This window comes from Onychostruthus taczanowskii, unplaced genomic scaffold (genome assembly GCF_017590055.1).
Source record: "Onychostruthus taczanowskii isolate IOZ18803 unplaced genomic scaffold, ASM1759005v1 scaffold20, whole genome shotgun sequence".
Taxonomy (NCBI): Eukaryota; Metazoa; Chordata; class Aves; order Passeriformes; family Passeridae; genus Onychostruthus; species Onychostruthus taczanowskii.
This window is the reverse complement of record NW_024499240.1, coordinates 3,214,100-3,232,072: the sequence shown is the minus strand read 5'-3', so window position 1 is coordinate 3,232,072 and position 17,973 is coordinate 3,214,100. Positions and strand designations below refer to the sequence as shown.

Sequence of the window (17,973 nt, the reverse complement as noted above, 5' to 3'; positions counted from 1 at the left end):
CTAAACTGTATTAAAGAAAAACCTGTGACCCTTTCAGTCAGTCACGACACAGCTTTGACCTAATTGGTCAATCAGTCAAAACAACCATCACCAGAGTCCATTTAACAAATCCCTTTTGGTAAACAATCTCCATAACACATTCCACATGGGCCAAACAACAAGAGCAGCAAGTAGACATAAGAATTGTTTTCTCTTCTCTCTCTGAGCTTTCTTGCTGCCTTCACCAGGAAAAATCCTGGGAGAGAGGATTATGTCTCTCTCTTTTCAGAGAGTATGTGAATACCACAATTCACCATCATGATGTGCATTCATCTGAGCAGCCAGGAAAGAAAGCTCTAAAGATCTGGATCTGTCTTCATCATCTTTCAGAGTACTAAGTTACTTCACCAATTTGCTGTATCTTTGATTTGCTTTCTTTGATTCTTGCCGGGTACCCTTGGCCTATGTACCTTAATTTGATTGGAAGGGTGGAGAGAAACAGGCAGGGAAAAGAAAGAGCATAGAAAAGAGCCTCACTCTGCATGTGTGAAATCGCCATCAGGTCATGCCTGTCAGCCATTTGGGATTCCTTGTGTTCAAGGCAGAGTGACACTTTTGTAGAACAATGTGTCTCCTCTGCACTTTTAATTGAAAACATCCTCCTGAGTGCAGGTACATGTTCATGCCTGAAAGGACTATTGTTAAAATGTGAGTGAAAGAATTATTTGCAGCTAATAACATTCAATAGTGAAGTTTACATAGTGGAACTAATAAGTGGAGAAATAATGTCTGAAAAGCAAAAATCATACTGAGTTACTGAATTTCATATTTCCCATGTGACTGGAATTTCAGCAAAACTGCAATTTCTCAAAGCAAAATCAGATTCCAATTTTGGACTCGGGCTGAAAGCAGAGATAATAAGTATTTTGCGGTATTTAGGTAAAACCTCATGTTTAAGGAAAGCAGAATTAGGAGTTCAGGGAATACCTGCACTTGTAAACAAGATGTTTTGGTAACAAAATAATGTCTTTGAGCTACTGCATTTTGCTGTCTCTGAGCAACATTGTCCCAGTAATAGAAGAATTGGTGAAGAGTGGAAAGGGGGAGGGTGTTGGACAAAGAATCTCCCAGAGCAGGTGAGGACTTGGTACACTGATTCACTGGTACTTTTCTCATCATTTCCTCTAGAGGTGCAGGAATGTGCTCCCTCATCCCATCTCTCTTCAGCTAATAATGGCTTAGTTTTCCTGTCACTGACAGCTGCACTGTATTCCATTTCTAAATTGGGAGCATAGGTAAGATTTCATGGCAGTCTTCTCAACTGATGGCCATGCCCTTGGGTGTCACACTTGTCATCATGTAACCATGATACTGTTTGGCTTATAAAAACAAACCAGTTCCATAAATATTTAAAGCAAATGGTCTTTTTTTTTTTTTTTTTTTTAACCAGAGATCTGGCTTTTGTTGCCTTCTGCTCTTTTATCCCTTAAAAAGGATGCTCTTCCAGATCCAGTAGAAAGCTGAAGAAATCCCATTCAATGTAGAATTATCAGTCTCCTGTATTCACTGTTCTTTCATGAAGAAAGAGATAATGATCTTGTATTTCTTGACTTTAAGCTGCCAGTGTAACTGACTCCTCTAGGAGGGAGTATTCCAATAGTTTCTGCATATGAGTATGAAGCACTGCAAATACTAACTTTTTCCCCAAGTTGGAGAAAAACAAAAGACTAAGGTTTTTTCCCATTATGATATTTGCAGCATTCAGACTGGTTTAAGAGGAGGGGACATTAAAACCAAATTGCTGTGATATCTTATCACTTTTTGAGTTCTACAAAGCAGATTGCCAGAGTGGTTTTTTACAAAGGCAGTGGTACATCCCATTAGTAACGATAGCCTGCATAAATTGTGGTGAGAAAAACAAAGGGTTTGAATTGCATAAAACACATTCAGGCTTGCAGAAGTTTTTTGGCTTCCAACAGAATAAAAATAAGACTTCACAATATAATGAATTCAGAGGAGTTTAAGAATAGCCAGCAGTGAAGGGGTTAGGATATTCACATGATCTGTGAGACTGGTCTTCTCCTGAGATAGTGCTTCAACTCTTCCACAAAGGATGATGTGAACATGTGGGAATTCATGTTCTGTGTTGAACCTCAGGGTTTTTGTGGTTTGGGTTTTGGTTTTTTTTTACAAAAATGTGGTTACAATGTAAGTGTTCTTATGCAAAAAGAACAGTGTTCTTTTACTTTAATATATATTGTAGAAAGTGACTTCCTGCCATTAACCTCAGGAGCTAAGCTGTGATTAAAGCTGTAACCATTTTAAGCAAACACTTGTGCCACAATTGAATACACAATGATAGGCTGATTTTTTTGTTGCACTGAAATAATTAAAAAAAAAAATGCATAGGGGTGGAGATGAAAATTTGTTTTTTTGTCTTAGGAAACATTCAGGAAAGGTTTGCAAGATGGTGAAAGGTAAAAATTATAAAATCTGCTTGCTCTAAAAGCTTAAGCTGTGTATGGAAGGAATAGGTCTAGGTATTTATTTTGAGAGAAAAATACATGGAGCAAAGCGTGGTGCTAAACCCAAAACTATTCAGCAATGTCCTATTCCTCATCACTGTTCTTTCCATAAAATAACTAGCATGGAACTGCTTTTATAAATACTTCTTATGAAGTTGTATGAGAAGTGAAGCTCTTGAAACTTGATATTAAAAAAAAACAAAAAAAAGGAGGGGAACACTGGCTATGCAAAAACCCTCTCCTTATCAATTACCAAGTAAATATTCATACTTTGAAGAGTATATTTTTTCTATAAGACCTTCTGGGATCTGTGTAGCAGTGGGAGTCCAGTCTCCTCTAAGAATCAGTGTGAGGTGAAGGTATACAGCATCAGCTGACACGCCTTTCTTTTTTTTTGCCTGAAAATAAAATTTAGGCTTTTGTGAGGACAGACTGCAGAAAATGAAAAAGGTGAAATTTTAAATAACCACCTTGTCATTACTGCTCTGTGGGATTTGGTGTATCTTCACTACTGTACTAGGATATGTACCTCTGGTAAAATAAAAGACAGTCAGTGGTAAAAGACCATTTTATCTCCAGCTGCAGTATTTCTGGAAGGATATGTGTTTAAAAATTTAAAATAAAAAATATAGCTTGCCCTCTGTAGAGATACACAAATGGAAAAACTGGACAACAGCACTGACTGTTCTCTAGTTAGAAATTAATAGGAAGCAGTGTCAGGGTTCCATAAAGACTTCTGCAGATGTGCTTTAAATGTGTGGAATCTACACATTTGCTACTCTTCAGGAATTCAGGAACAAATTAAATTTGAGCTCTCTGTTACCTGTTTATGGAGGGTGGCAAGGCACCTTTGGTGATACTCTATACTAATGCTTATTAGTGCCATCAGTTTTACTTACACAAATGCATCTTACTTCCCATGCTTTCAGGTCACCAAACTCCTTCTGTGGAACTAAGTTTAAAAATGCTGGTTTAAATCTCTCCGGGACTCCATGGCAAATATTCAGTTGCCAGAGCTTCAATAGGAATACCTTAAATATTTCAGAACTGTTACTAGTTCAGTCATCTCCCTGCAGGAGGAAAAGTAACAGTAGATGTATAATATTGCTCTTACTGATAGACTGGATTTGTAATGTAGTCTAAGATCATGTGTTGTACCATGTATGAAATGCAGTAATGCTTTATGTGTATGCACTGGTATCCTGCAGTGTATGCTTTTTATTTTTTTATTAAATTTAGACACTGAAATAAAATCATCTGTAAGTGGGCCCAGTTCTTTTCTGTTTTGAGCAGTTGTGAATAAGGAAGTAGAAAATTCTTAGTGTTCAGAAAATGTTCATTCCCTTTGCTGTCTCTGTACAAAAATAAACTTGTAAAGAGATTGCAGCAGCTGAAGAATCAGTAATGAATAATAGATTCTTCTTTCCCCAGTCTCTAACATCTACATATAGCAAGCACATCATGCCTAGAAGACAACAATTTATGTTTTGCTTCTCTACCCTGTAGCCTTCTTCATCAAGCCTTGGGAAATGTGGCAGCTTCTGCATTCTGCTGATGGAGTTCTGTCTCTGTCAGGCTGATTAGGCCTGACCTTCACTGGGTGGGATTTACAATTGCCCTGTTCATCTGTTAACACACATACTCCTGGAAAGCTAGTGCATGGTGTTATTGGCAGGGAATGTTAAATTATCTGTATCTTACTTTAAAAAGGTGGGGACAAAGAGTTCTGTCAGCAGCTTAATTTATGCTTCAATCTTTGTGACTGTATTGAATTCTGCAATAAGCTTTAACCGGGAACAACATATACAACAATACTACTACAACTAATATAATGCTTAATATTCCGTGGTGGTCATGTTTTTTTCACTCACTGATTTGTCCAACATTCTCTGCTTTAACTGATGTTCATGTCTTTCTTCCACAGCTGTGGTGATATTGACAGTCACTTATTAAGCTTTTCCTCCTAGAAACAGCTTTTGGTTGTACATTACAATGTTCTGAACTGCTTTTGTGTTGGCTGTAGTTTAACTGCCAGTCATTCAAAGTAATTTTTTATTCTCTGTGTCTTCTGACTTATGTGAAGTATGTTTTCTAATATGAGTTAATTTGTCTTGTAAAACTGAACTTTCATTGTTTTCTTTATTAGCTACAGTTATGTAGCTAATATTCAGTTTAGTTCTTATTTGGAAGAATCCTTTAGATTTTTAATCAGAAAAGTCCAAATTAGAATTGAGCATGTTTTAATTTGTTTTCCTTTCCCTTTGAAATACTTTCTGAGAGATATACAATTCCAGCATAAGGAATTATCGATGTTGTGTATTTTGACTGAAGCTGATGGGGAAATTACATTTGTACGGCTACTGCATGCAATGTAACCAACTTACTTCTTATTTTTCTAGATGCACAAGAAGTTTGTTTAGGTTCCATGCACTGTCCTGGATTTGCTTTGTGCCCTTGTAGCTTCCTTTGTTTTCTGCTTTATTTCTTTCTGTACAATAGAAGACCTGTAGCAGGGTATCAGGAGAAATATGTAGATAATTCTCAGTTGCCTCAATGCTGTTATTATTGGAGTGAAACACAAGCATGCTGCCTGTGGTATCAGTCTGCTACTAGTATCTCAAATGATAGCCAGAACAGAAATTTAATATATTATATAAATTATGTATATTTCCAGCCAATATGTGATACTAGAGTGAGATGTTTGCTATGAACAAAGAGACAATTCATTTGCAGACATGGTGTTTGCCACTTGTGCTCTTTCCTTCACCTAGGTAGGGTACATGCCCTCCATATGTGACTGATTTGTTGTGGCTTTAACCAGAACTGAGTGATCAAAGCCAGGCTTGTTAGTCTAAAAATTGTGCAAATTAGTTCACCAAGCGTTGCAAGTGCTAAGCACACACACCAATTAAAAAAATGTTCTAGACAACAATTTCACGTTTTTGAAAGTTGAATAGGTTGGGTAATTTGCTCTAGCTGCAATTATAATTTCTTTCCTGTTAACATGTGTTTTGGTGGGAATCAATCTGATTGAAATAGAGTACCAGTAAACTTGTTTTCCTGCTTTCAGAAACCTCTCAAGAAAATAATTTAATTTAACATGGTATTTTGCTTTGTACTTGAGCCATTTGTTTATTTTTTATTAAAAGGCAGTCTATTTAAAAACTTGAAATGCGCTCCTCTGCAAATGATGCGAGCATCATTAAGCCCCATTAAAATAATTCTGTTTAGAATAAGTCTTCAAAACAACTGAAAATGGAAGCAGAAGAAGAAGATACTGATTAGTGCACAATGCAGTGTTTGAATGTGTCTGTAAACCAATATATCCTATTGTGCTGGGAAAGCATGGTTTTAGCTGTGGATGATGTCCTCTGCTAGGTTTGCGTAGAGGCATTTGGAAGATGCCTGTGCTGTTAAACAAAAACCTACCTCAGTCTCCTTGAAGGATAATAAATTACATCCACAAGCAGCAGGCAAATTTCCTGCTAGATTACATTGTGTGTGTGCTGATCCCTGATGCTATAGACAGTAAGAGCCCACTGATTGTACCTGGGCTGATTGCAGCTGAGGAAAGAATTGCTGTGCTACTGCTTGCTTTGATGTCTGCCTGGTCTTCCCTCCCAAAAACAAATGAGGTAGCTAGGCTAAAATTGGTCCAATAGGAGCTTGGTATGGGAAACAGGGAAAATTGTGCAGAATTTGTCCATCAAGAGATGGAGTAGGATATTCCCTCAGTATCTGCATAGGTTTCCCCTCTTCTCAGATAGAAATGAGAACAAAATATGGAGAAGCTGAGTAGGGCACTCTAATTCAGCTGTACAGGGAAGAAATATAAGGGAGGAATATCGTAAGGACTGAAGAAAATGCAGAAGTGTGGTGCGGTCTGAAAACATCACCCTCTTCTCTGGTTTAGTCTTATATATGCAAAGGGGAAGGGAGAGGAGCAGGTGGATGTTTGGGAAGTGAAGAGTGGAAAAGAGTCCTGACAGACATCAAGATACCTGTTTGTGTATGGACAATGTTTTGGAAGAAGGCTCCTATCACTCATGCTCTTGTTGTGTCAGGCCAGCCAACTCCAAGTTGTGCGTGGCCTAAACCCAGTAGAGGAATAACCTAAGTGTCCAGCTCTCTATGAAAATCTGCTTTGGAAAAATTGCATTAATGCCTGAATCACAGTTTCCTTGGAGGCTCATGGTCTCAGACTTGAAGTATTCTAAACTATTTTCATGTCATGCATCTTGCTGTTGTGGTACCTGATGGGATTTAGAAGCAGCTGGAATTTGTTTCATGATGCATCTCTCTACACATTATGGTTTGCAGGAAACCACAGGGATTTAGAGCAGGGCTAATACCAGTTTAGTCTTTCTTTAAAGTTTCATTATGCTGAAAAACATGGTAATTTTTCTACTCAGATTTTTGTATTTAGTTTTTTTCCCTGTTTTGTGTTTTCCATCACTGCTACCAACCAACAGAATGTAGAGCCAAGTTGATCACTGCTCATATGATGCAAGGCATGGAAACACAATTGGCTTAAGGAGGTCAGATACTATTAGAACATGTTAATGTATGTCACTGCAGCAAATTTATGAGAGCACACAGAATAAAAATTGCAAATAATTGCTGATTAACCAGAACACCAATAAAGACTGAAGATGTCTGCGTAATAGTAAACAATATTTTGGTAGGTCAGACGAGTGCCAGGTTCCAGTGGTCACCTCCATAAAACAGAAGATGGGGACTGGGAGTGGAGTGATGATGAAATGGATGAGAAGAGTGAGGAAGGCAAAGCTGCTATTTCTCAGGAAAAGGTATTTTTGTGCCAAGACATTTATACTCTATAAGACATTCTGTCTTTATGTTAATTGTTAGTATTTATGGATCTTTGTTGCATAAAGCTGCATAGCTCATATCTCACTGCATTTGTTTTCCAGTCACGAAGACTGAAAGAGGAGGAGAACGTAGAGGTAAAAATGTCTTTATCAATTTTTTTTCTTCCAAGCATTTGAGTAAAAGGATTTCTTTTTCGTGTCTACTGTTAAAAATGTGAATTGAGGTGGGAGTATTGTTCTGCAGCCTTGTATGGCAAGTGCTTGTGAGGATAGAGCTGTTATGCCATTGTGCCTGTAACAATGAACTTCAGCACACAGTGGATAAGATGGATAGGAATTTAAAAGTCACGTTATGTTTGTGCCCAGGAAAATTTATGAAGATAGGTAATATGACTGTTTTTAATGAATCTTTGTAACTAGATCACACTAATTACTGTCTGTAAGGGTAATGAAGGAGTAGCCAGAACATCTCCAAATAATTTTTTCTTCTGAGTATCTATATCATGACATGTAGCTTATAATTAAAAATTTCCTTCCATACACAGCAAAATAGTTCAGTACTGAAGCATATTAAATAATTCAGAATAATAAAATGTTATATATGATTTCATGGCCTGTGCTAAGTGTGGGATGCATTGCTGCTATAATAAATTGTTTAATAGGATTATGGCTTACAGGCTAAATGGTCTTTAAAAATGTCTGTTCGTGGAGTGAATGACCCTTGCCACTTCACCTGCAGTTTTAGATTCTCTGATTTTCGTTGGTGTCAGAGAAATCTAAAAACCTAGCAGCTTCCTGCCAGATTTAGTCCTGTTAGCTCCTGTGATGACCCAATGTCTCCATTGGAAGCCTAATTTACACAGCTGTTCAGCATCTCAGATACTTTATGTAAGCAGGGTACAAAAAAAGGACTTTCACCACACAGTCTTACTGTCTTAAATGTTGAGAGTTCTACTACTTGTGACCTGGTTTATACAGGTAACTCATAATAAAAGAGTTGCTTAGTTTATGAAAGAGGAAAAACCCTTTGCTTGAAGTCTTCTGTTGATTTTTGATTTTTGTTTCCTGAAATGCTCTAGCAGATAACTTGGAACTGAGACTAGTGCATTTTGTCACTGTTGGTGTGTGCCTCTTGGGTCTTTGGGATCCACGTTCTTATATACTGGCATAACATGTCTGTTGAAGATGCAGAAATAATAGTAGCTTGTATGAATGGAAGGAATTTAATTGAAGCAGGAAAAACAACGTTCTCATTTTAGTGATTGTGAAAAGAATTTTCCAAAAATTCAATTATGTTTGCTGAAAATACACGGATAATAAAATACAGATCTTGCATAACTTTTTTAAAAAATAGCTTTGATATGGCAAACTGTTAAAAAAAGTCAAATGAAATTTGTAATGCAAGTCTTTATTTTGGGAGGGCTTCTGAACCCTTTGTAACATCTGAACAGGCTGTTCTGTGACTGGTGAAAATATGCCAAGTTGGGTATGAAATCATAGTAGGTTAGAGGAGCCTGGTGCATTCTGTATGTAGGATACACTTTTGCTTGAGACTTCGTACAGATTTTAGTTGAGAGCTGGGAGGATATCACAGTGTGAGGGAGGAGTGATCAGGTGGAAGATGTCAGTGTTCCTGATTTTTATCTGTGGAAGACATAGTCTGAGCTTGATACCTGCTTTGATGTGCTGCTAGTTCCTTGCATATGGGTAGATGTAAGACTCCCTTAACAACCAAAACTTACACAAAAATAATGTGAGTAGCAGTTTGGAATTATTACTGTGTGCATATTATTCGACAGGTAATTGTTGCTTTGGTGCAAGGTGGATTATAAGCTCCTACACTCAGTGCTTTAATGCAGACCTTGTTTATTCCTTGTTTCTATGTAATTGAAATATGGGAATTTTACTGGTATCAGCTATATTATAGGCTGTGTACTGAAAGTGTTTAAAGGGTTTCTGAGAGTTAGAGAATGTGTTAAATATTCTGTGCTAACTTCAAACTGTTGGCATGGAAAGTTTTTTGTGATTTGTTTTTTCCTTTGGCATCCTTTACAAGACTTTTTGCTTTTTTCTCTAATAGTCTCAGCCTGCTGTTAGTGAGGAATACAGTGAAGTTCCATGTGCGGTGAATCTTGTCTTAAGATTAAGGTAAAAGATCCTTCTATTTATTTAGCTGTATTATCTTGATCTCCCTCATTACTTTCATAATATTAACATAAAATCAGTGCTGAAGTGTATAATCTCCCAGTATGACCAGTATGAATAGTGTTTCTGTGACTAATTGCTGTCTTTTAATTGCTTACTGAAATAGTGTAAAATGAAAAGCAGAATATGAATGTGTCTTCAGGCTAAGTGTACCCTTCATTAAGTATTTTCTCTCTGTTTTTCTGTATAATGCAGAATCACAGTGAGAAGTTTTTAATGAGTTTCTTTCACACTTCAGCAGTCAGCCTCTGACAGAAATAAACCATAGCTGTATTACAAGTTGCCTACTCAAAATGTTTTTCACTGGCAAGTTTGATCAGCCACTGTGGAGAAGAGATGGGTATTTTAGAAAATGGATACAAATATGTTGTCTGACTTAAATTTTTACTTAGTTGAAATTAGTCAGATTACCTTTAATTAAAATAAGTTTATAACTAAGGTTTGAATTGCTTAATTATGCAGTCTAGTGCTTGGATAAAACGATTTCTTCATATGAAACTTTGACAGTTTTTTATGTGTATGATAGCTTTTTAAATGTTTTTTCTTAAAAAGCTTATTACCACTCACTTTAAAACTTGCTTACATCCAGTTTGTGTTGACAGGATATCTATGTGAGGTTGTAAATTCCTAATTATTGCTATGGAGATAAGTTAATTGTTACCATTTTTAATGCTAACAAAAACATGAGAAGTCAGAAATAATTAGAAAATTACAACCAGTATGTTAGAAACAAATAGCAGATTTATGCTTAACAAATAGCTTTAAAACAGTAGCATCAAAAATTGTTAGTGTCCTGGTTCCACTGTTTGTAATCAGAAAAAAAAATTATACAGAATGAGTGCCAACTTTCAAAATCTATTTTCTTCCCTTTTCTTTGACTACTTTTCTAGTGGCAGATGCAAAAAAAAAAAAATGCATGGCTGTCAAAGGTTGTATACAAAAGAGAGGATTAATGAATTTTATTGTGGGAATAGGAAAGACTTAGAGATTATTTGGAATAATTTTAGTAGTCCAATTTACATAACTGCCTAGTTATGCTATCAATATTCTTTTCCATCTCTCTGCTGGCAGGTAGATGAAACCATTTACAAACAGACCAATTTGTACTGCTGTGTGGATGTATCAGTGAGGTGCTTTGGGTATCTATAAATTATCATGAATCCCAGAGAGTGATTAGCTTCTTACCCAGTTATTTGCAGTGTTGGCATATTCAGAGGGCAAGTGTTTTAGACCTGCAAGTACAGTGAAACATCAGGAATTATGCGTTCAGTTTGCTGCACAAAGCCACAAGTGAAGGAGGACTGATCCTGAGAGACTTGAGTTTCCAAGCTCTTACTTGCACAATGAACTTCTGTTCTTTTTAAGGATCCTCTTTAATTCATGGCTTGAAAAAATTCCTTCTCCCTACCTTTCCTAAAAGCAAGTTTGTAGTAATGAGGTTAATTTCTTATATTTATGAACATATAGGTGGTTATTGGTAGGAAGGGAAAAAACAAGAATTTCTGTTTTAAGAATCAGAAAGTTTCCCTTAAACAGAAAAAAACAGTCTTGAAGAGCAGATATGCTCTTGAGCCTGGGAACACTGTTGGCAGCATTGAAAAAAACCAAAATCTGATGTGTAATTTTGCAGAGTTTTGTTAGTTTAACTGTCCTGCTTTTGAGGGAAGAATGCTCTGTGGTGCAGACCTCTGTCCCATGTGAGCTCTGGCTGTGTCTGGTCGCAGTGGTAGGAGGGGGGCAGAGTTATAAATCTTGGCACAGGCTTTGCTTCTGCTGGCAGCCTGAGCATGTGAGTAGGGTCAGAGTGTGTGTGTGTGTGTTTGGGGGGAGTGTAGGGGTGTGGGCTGCACTAAGTAACACACTTTTCTTTTGTTTGGCACTTTGTGAAGGACTGATTTGACCGTGAGGGTTACAAGCTGCCTATATCTCCACCCAGCAGCATAGATTCAGAGACAATATTTAGAATTCCTTTATATTTACTAATCTAAAGGCAAGAGTTATTTTGCTTACGGAACATTCACCAAAGCTCAGACAGCCACTGGCTGTCTATATATATTATCTTTAGCAAGGTACCTTTGGTAGCACTTGAGTTGTGCTTCCTGTTCACTGTTGACCCTTTTCACTGTTGAGACTTTGTCTGGAAGTTGATGCAATCATTTAGAGCTTTTTGAGCAGAAACAACTTGGGAGCAGAAAGGCTTGGGATTGTGGATCATAAGATTTAAAGAGTAGTGCCTGGGGATTTGGGACAGGGCAAAGGGTAAGGAGATGGGCAACCTTAAAAAGGAACAAGAGGTGGGCAGAAAGAAGGTGCTTCTCTGCTTTGTTCTTTTTTCCTCTTCTACAATGAGGCTACACTATGACAGCCTATCATATTTTAGATGCTAACTTGATTTTTTTTTCCTAGCAGTATGTTTCAGAACAAGGTTAATACTACCCATAAAAATTAAAAACTGCTTTCATGAAAGAGGAATTCTGGCAAAGAATCAATGCACTTAAGTAATTCTTTACCTGGAGGGTCAGGTTCTTTTATTCTTTTCCCAGTCACAGCAGGGTTGGACTCATTGAGTAATTCAGTAGGGTGTGCTAAATTAACTCCATCCTTTGTTTACTGCAAATGCCTTGTTGGGGATCAGAAACACATCTCACAGTCTGAAATAATCCTTGAAGAATTCCATGGTACTCTTTATACAAATGGTGGTATTTAACTCTCCTACTCAAGAAAAGGGAAAACCATCCAGACTGATTTATTTGTCATTACCTTGTATTTAATACCTTTCTGTTTTCATAGACTTTTCAGTGAGCTAATTTGTCAAAAAGTTCTCTACTGTCAGGGTTACTTCATTGGCTGGAAACAGCAATTTCCAATTTTTTTTTCTATCTTTTTCTGTCTTGTGTCTTGGAGTACATTGCCCCAAAAGGGAAATTATCAGCAGGCTGTTCTAGGTAATTCCATGCAAAGCTCTTGAAAGGCTCTGGTATTAAATGCTTAATACGGGCCATTAGCGTTTTAAAGCTCAAATGTAGTTAAGAGACCGTGCTTGAATTTTGCAGCGTGCTGAAAATACTGGTTGTCACTGGCTGGATCTGTTACCACCGTGTGCAACGCTGACCCAGCCTGAGCAATTGTCACTTTGAAATGCTGATGCATTCTTCTGTGTCTTCTGTATCCTCACCCTCAAGAGGAAGTGGTATTTGAGAGTAGGGAGGAATGAAATCTGTAATCCAAATTTGTGTCCAGTAAGGCTGTGAACACAGCGTGTCTCAGCAGCAGACCCTGGCAGGAGCTCCACAAAGAGAGGCCAAGGCAATTGTTTGTGATTTAGTCCTGCAACAGGACTGTTCACAGCACCAGGGAAAGCAAGTGGGGAGGAATTACCACCCTGGATTTGAAATGTACAGTCTAACCACCAAGCTGTTACATATTTAGGAAGGTCACTATTAGAGGTTTGACTATTTGGATTAATAACAGAGAGATTTCATGTTAAATTAGGAGACTTGTTAATGGTTAATAGTAAAGAATTACAAATTATCTGAAGCAATCTAAGATGGTTAAATTAGCTCCTATGACAGGAAAATAATTTATTGACAGTAATTTGGAATGTCCCAGGACCTAATTTAATACAGTTCGATGAATTAAGCCTATGGAAGAATAAAAGGGGCAAATATTTTACTGGCTAATATTTTATTGGGATATTTCTGTTATTGTATATCTTATTTTGAATGAAGTGTAGAGAAAATGCTAAGGCAGAATTGTTTGTAGTGTCATTCTATTACTTGCATGTAAATGTTTGTGTGTATGTATAATAGAAAAATATTTCTTCTGCTAATGTAGCTGGAAACTGTGGCATTTGATGAGTTCTGAGAACTATACCTCCTGGGGATCTGGACAGACACAAGTCCAAGGAGTAGCTGGCAGCAGGCACTGCAGCAGCAGAGTTGTTAGGACTTGAGTCAAATGTGATTTCCTGTGAGTACCAGGACACAGGCGATGAGTATCGCTCACTAGTCTGAGCACAAGCTCAAGTGCTGATCTTTCTGCTTTTATGTTGGCCTGGTTTTTTGACCCCTTTCTTACAATATTAATTACATGTAAAGTCATAAGAAATGGTACTTGGCTGGAGGTACCTAGTAGAGCTACTCCTGTGTTAGTTAATACCCAAGTTTGAAGCGTACATTTGTAGGAATAAACCCCCAAGAACTATGAACAAGCAAATCCCAAAATCTGGTCTGGCTGGGGGCAGAATGAGTTTGATAATTGGGTTAGTACCATAAATCAAAATGCTCAGTTCTCATTCTGTTTAAAATATTTTTATATGTTTGTTTTGGTATGTTAAACAAAAACTTCCATCATTTCAATCTCTTTTGTAAGAATTGGGGCTAATGTATATCTTTTCACCCACATTTTTGCTATTCAAGTGGCTTCTGTTATCAAGTGTATTTAATGACAAAATCCACAAACACATTCCCAGCTGTGGAGTAGATTTACAACTGTAAAGTAGCAGAACTTCTGTATAGTCTGGGAATTGATCCAGTTACAAACATAAACAAAAACGTTTGTATGGTTCTTGAAATAAATGTACCTTTGATTACAGCATTGAGCTGTATTTTGTCACCACATCTAAGGGGTTTGTCCTGGGAATCTGGGAGGTGTGGGGATGTGGTTACTGAACTGAATTTTATTTCATAGCATGGAGATGTCATTTAAATACCCTGTATAACTGTGATTAAATCACGACTGAAATCATAAGTAGGAACCCTTGATTAAACTATTGATTTTAATCCTACTTTTTCTTTTTACATATATTATTTCCTTCAAAACTTGCTTCTTAAACATGGTAAATTATATATTTCTTACTCACTACTTAAGGATGTTTTTATGCCTTGCTGTATTTTTATTGAAAATAAATTAAAAATTGAAGAATTTACTTTAATTATCACCTAAATAATCCTGTATGCAATTGCTGTACCATCACTCATTTATAGAAAAAATGGTATATTTTTTTTATCAAAACAATGTAAAATTTATAATTATTGAGTCAAGGAATCAATATATTTTTTCTGCTTATTAAATTTAGGTTATCAAGAAGATTTGTATGTCTAAATATTGAGATGGAAAGGACTAAGCTTTTAACCTGCACAGCTGAGATTGTAAATTATGCAGGCAATTGCATCTGGGGATGTTGCTTATAGTGAAAATTTAAAATCATTAGACTTTTTTATTCCATTCTGCCTTTTTTTTTTTAGTACTATTTGCAAAAGAAAAAAGAGGAGAAATAAAAAATAACAATGAAACCTAAATACCACCCCCAACCTTCTTTATGTTAAAGGAAACAATTTAAAGCTTGAATCAATCTCAGTGTTAAAAATAATTTTATTTGTATTATTAACAGTATGTACATTACTAATGTATGTACATTGTGAACTGTAATAGGGTTTGCATTTTGATAGTTCAAAATTCGATTCTAATTAGATATTTTTCTAATACTTTTAAGATTATTTCTTTTGCCTTGAGAGATCACACTCTTCCATCTCCATCCATCTGCTCTAGAGATGACTGTGAATGTGGTGGTGTAGTACATTGGGCAGGGCTGAAACCATTTGAAATAATTTTTTGTGTGTTCCTACTTAGTGGTGTGGCTCTCCGTCTTTCCAGTGGTAGGGATGTTCAGGACTGTGTTTGGTCCCTGTAAAGCAGCCACCTTTCAGTTGGTTGGTTTGTTGCTTCTGATATTTTTGAGGGGAAGGCAAAATTTTAAATGAACTCGATTTTATTTATTTTGTTTTGCCCCACAGTTGTCATTGCTGTAGTGGGGCAAATGAATGGCCACAAGAGGTGCACTGGGACACAGGTGTGACAAGAACAGGAGCAGACTTTGCTGATGAAGAGAATTTACTGTAAAGAGAAAGTTTGGTGGGATAAACAGATTAAACCTTTGAAGATTTTAAAACAAAGCTTAGACTTTTTTCCATGCTTCCCACTCTTTTTGATAAGCTAGTCAGGATGCATGACTTTTAGATGGATAATACACAGATTGTAATTTTTGTGGTGGCCAGGTGTCTTTCTGGTTTACCTAAAAGTCTCCTTTTGTTTGACAGTAATGTACTGACAGGTGATCAGCACTGTAAAACCCTGAGCCAGCAGAATTAAAAGGATGCAGACTTTCAGGGAGTTTTTGATTCAACATGTTTAAAACTTTCTTTGATTTGGATAAAGTCAAAAGTTTCTCTGTGCCTTCCCCTTGAAGCCTGTTTTGTGCACTGGGGAATTACAAGGTTCTATTAAAAAATCTCCATATACCTGTAGAACTTGTTGTAAGTCTTTTGTCTTGATTTCATAAATAAAATCACTTTTCTAGAGCTCTATTCTGAAACACCCCCAGCCTCCTGGCAATGATTGGCCTTTCACGCTTTCTGATTTAAGGAACTGACATTTGGCTTCAAGCACTGTGGCTGGTTTTCAGTGCTGTATTTGAAGAATTTGTCACTGGAATAACAAGTTATAATTCCTCTTCTTGTGCACCAGGCATGCAGAAGCATACAAAGCAAGGCTTTGCTTAATCTCTAAGTTGCTCTGGTATTTCTTATCAGTCAGGCAGATGGTGTATCACTTCAGTCATGCAGGTTTCCTTAAAGTGTGCACTGATCAATAATATTTGGTATCAAAACATACAGAGATCCACTCAGAGGGGATCAGTTAAATTACTGGCAAATCCAGAAAGCGATCTATAGCCACAATGTGCTGCAATGTTTAACAAAGTGATCAAATTATGTGCATGTTGTCCTCTCTGTTATTGAAATATTCTCTGAATACTTCCAGGTGATTGGTTTTTTTTAACATTACTGGTGTTCTCTGTACTTAATTCCAGTTCCTTCTAGGAAAAAGTCCTTTTTAGATCACTTCTGGTTTCCAGCATTAAGATCTTACCACACTAATAAATTCTAAGTATAATTGTGTATGCCCTTCCTTGTATTTCAAGTACTTGTTAGAAACTGATGCTTTTCAGAAGTTAAATCTTTACCACTGCTCTTAAAAAAAACTTCTGTGCTACTTCAAAGTAATTTCAGAGGAAAAAACTTCTGATCAATATTGCCATCTCTGCTGCAAAAAAAACCTGATAGCTTTTTGCCAAAGTTCTTCCCACTGCTGATGTATGAGAGCAGGTAGGAAGTGTGAATTTCAAAAAAGATGATGCAAGTGAATACTGCTTTTCACTGCCTGTACAGTGAAATGAGTCACTGATAACTGAGGCAAAAAATATTGTTTCAGAATTTGCTGGATGCAAGTGAATACTGCTTTTCACTGCCTGTACAGTGAAATGAGTCACTGATAACTCAAAAAATATTGTTTCAGAATTTGCTTCTTGACTTAGCTGGAAATGAACATAGCAAGTCAAAAAATTGAAGGGCTTTTAATGTTCTTCTGATTTAGCTTCTGGCATCAGCAACTGCAGAAAAAGAGAAGCAGCATATTTGGATATAGATATATTTAAAATGTCTCTAGTTCTAACACTTCTTTGTCATAATATGTAGACTTGGGGCTGTAAACCAGTGGATTGAGAGAAAGGACTTAATGTATATATGTCACTTCTAAAATATATCCGTTTTCTTGTGTTTCTTCTGTCACACATTTTCTAAGTTTCACTATCATATCCCATCCATTTTCTAGATGGAAAGCACTAGAGTTTCTTTTGAGTCTTAAGCAATTTAGACATATCAGCTATGGATAGAAGTGTTGTAAAGACCCCACCTGAGGGAGGAGCTATCAGCTGCCCTGGAGCCTTGTACAGTGTTCCTAGCTGATGTGACTGGGACCATAACAATTCCCTTGGTGGCTGATTTTTTAATGTGCACTTGCCTCTTCTGTATAGTAGCATAGAGACAGTAAGTCTTTAACAGGTAACTTCTGCTGTCTCATTCCAACAGCTTAACAGCCAAATGACAGCGTTTCACTTTGGCATTGGCTGTTCTCCACTTTTGAAAGCGTCATTTTGGGCATACTTTGCTGTTTGTGTTGCTGCTGCCTCTTAATGTATACTGATTAACAAGTGTTTGCATCATCTGAGGGGTCTGCTCTTTACCCAAGATCATGTGATGATTAAATAGTAGTGGCATTTTTTTGTGTATTAAACTGTTGAGTCCTATAACTTGATTGTGAAACATCACATACTAAATGTATTTCCTTCTTCCAGTGATATCTATAGAGGGAGCTAAGTTGTAAAATCATAGAGTTTTTCCAGAACCACCGAGGTAAATGGTAAGGTTTTGATGAACTTAAAATAATTATTTGGGACGACATTTTATTAATACAGAGAGATTTTAGTCCCATTCTTCTTGGTGGGAATCTGGAAGCAGAAGAGAATTCAAGCATCTCTTTTGCTCTTACCAAAAGTTAGCAGCAATGGTTTTGGTTTTGGTTTTGGTTTAATTTAGAAT

At 36.8% G+C, this 17,973-nt stretch overlaps 1 protein-coding gene across 1 annotated transcript in view; it reads left to right on the top strand.

Moving 5' to 3' along the window:
- Window positions 1–17,973, top strand: part of STK39 (serine/threonine kinase 39) — a 79,642-nt gene that overhangs the window by 35,598 nt on the left and 26,071 nt on the right. Inside the window, exons 11-13 of the mRNA XM_041403423.1 lie at window positions 7,190–7,312; window positions 7,436–7,468; window positions 9,414–9,481. Coding sequence (XP_041259357.1) covers window positions 7,190–7,312; window positions 7,436–7,468; window positions 9,414–9,481 — 224 coding nt within the window. The remainder of the gene's footprint in view (window positions 1–7,189; window positions 7,313–7,435; window positions 7,469–9,413; window positions 9,482–17,973) is intronic.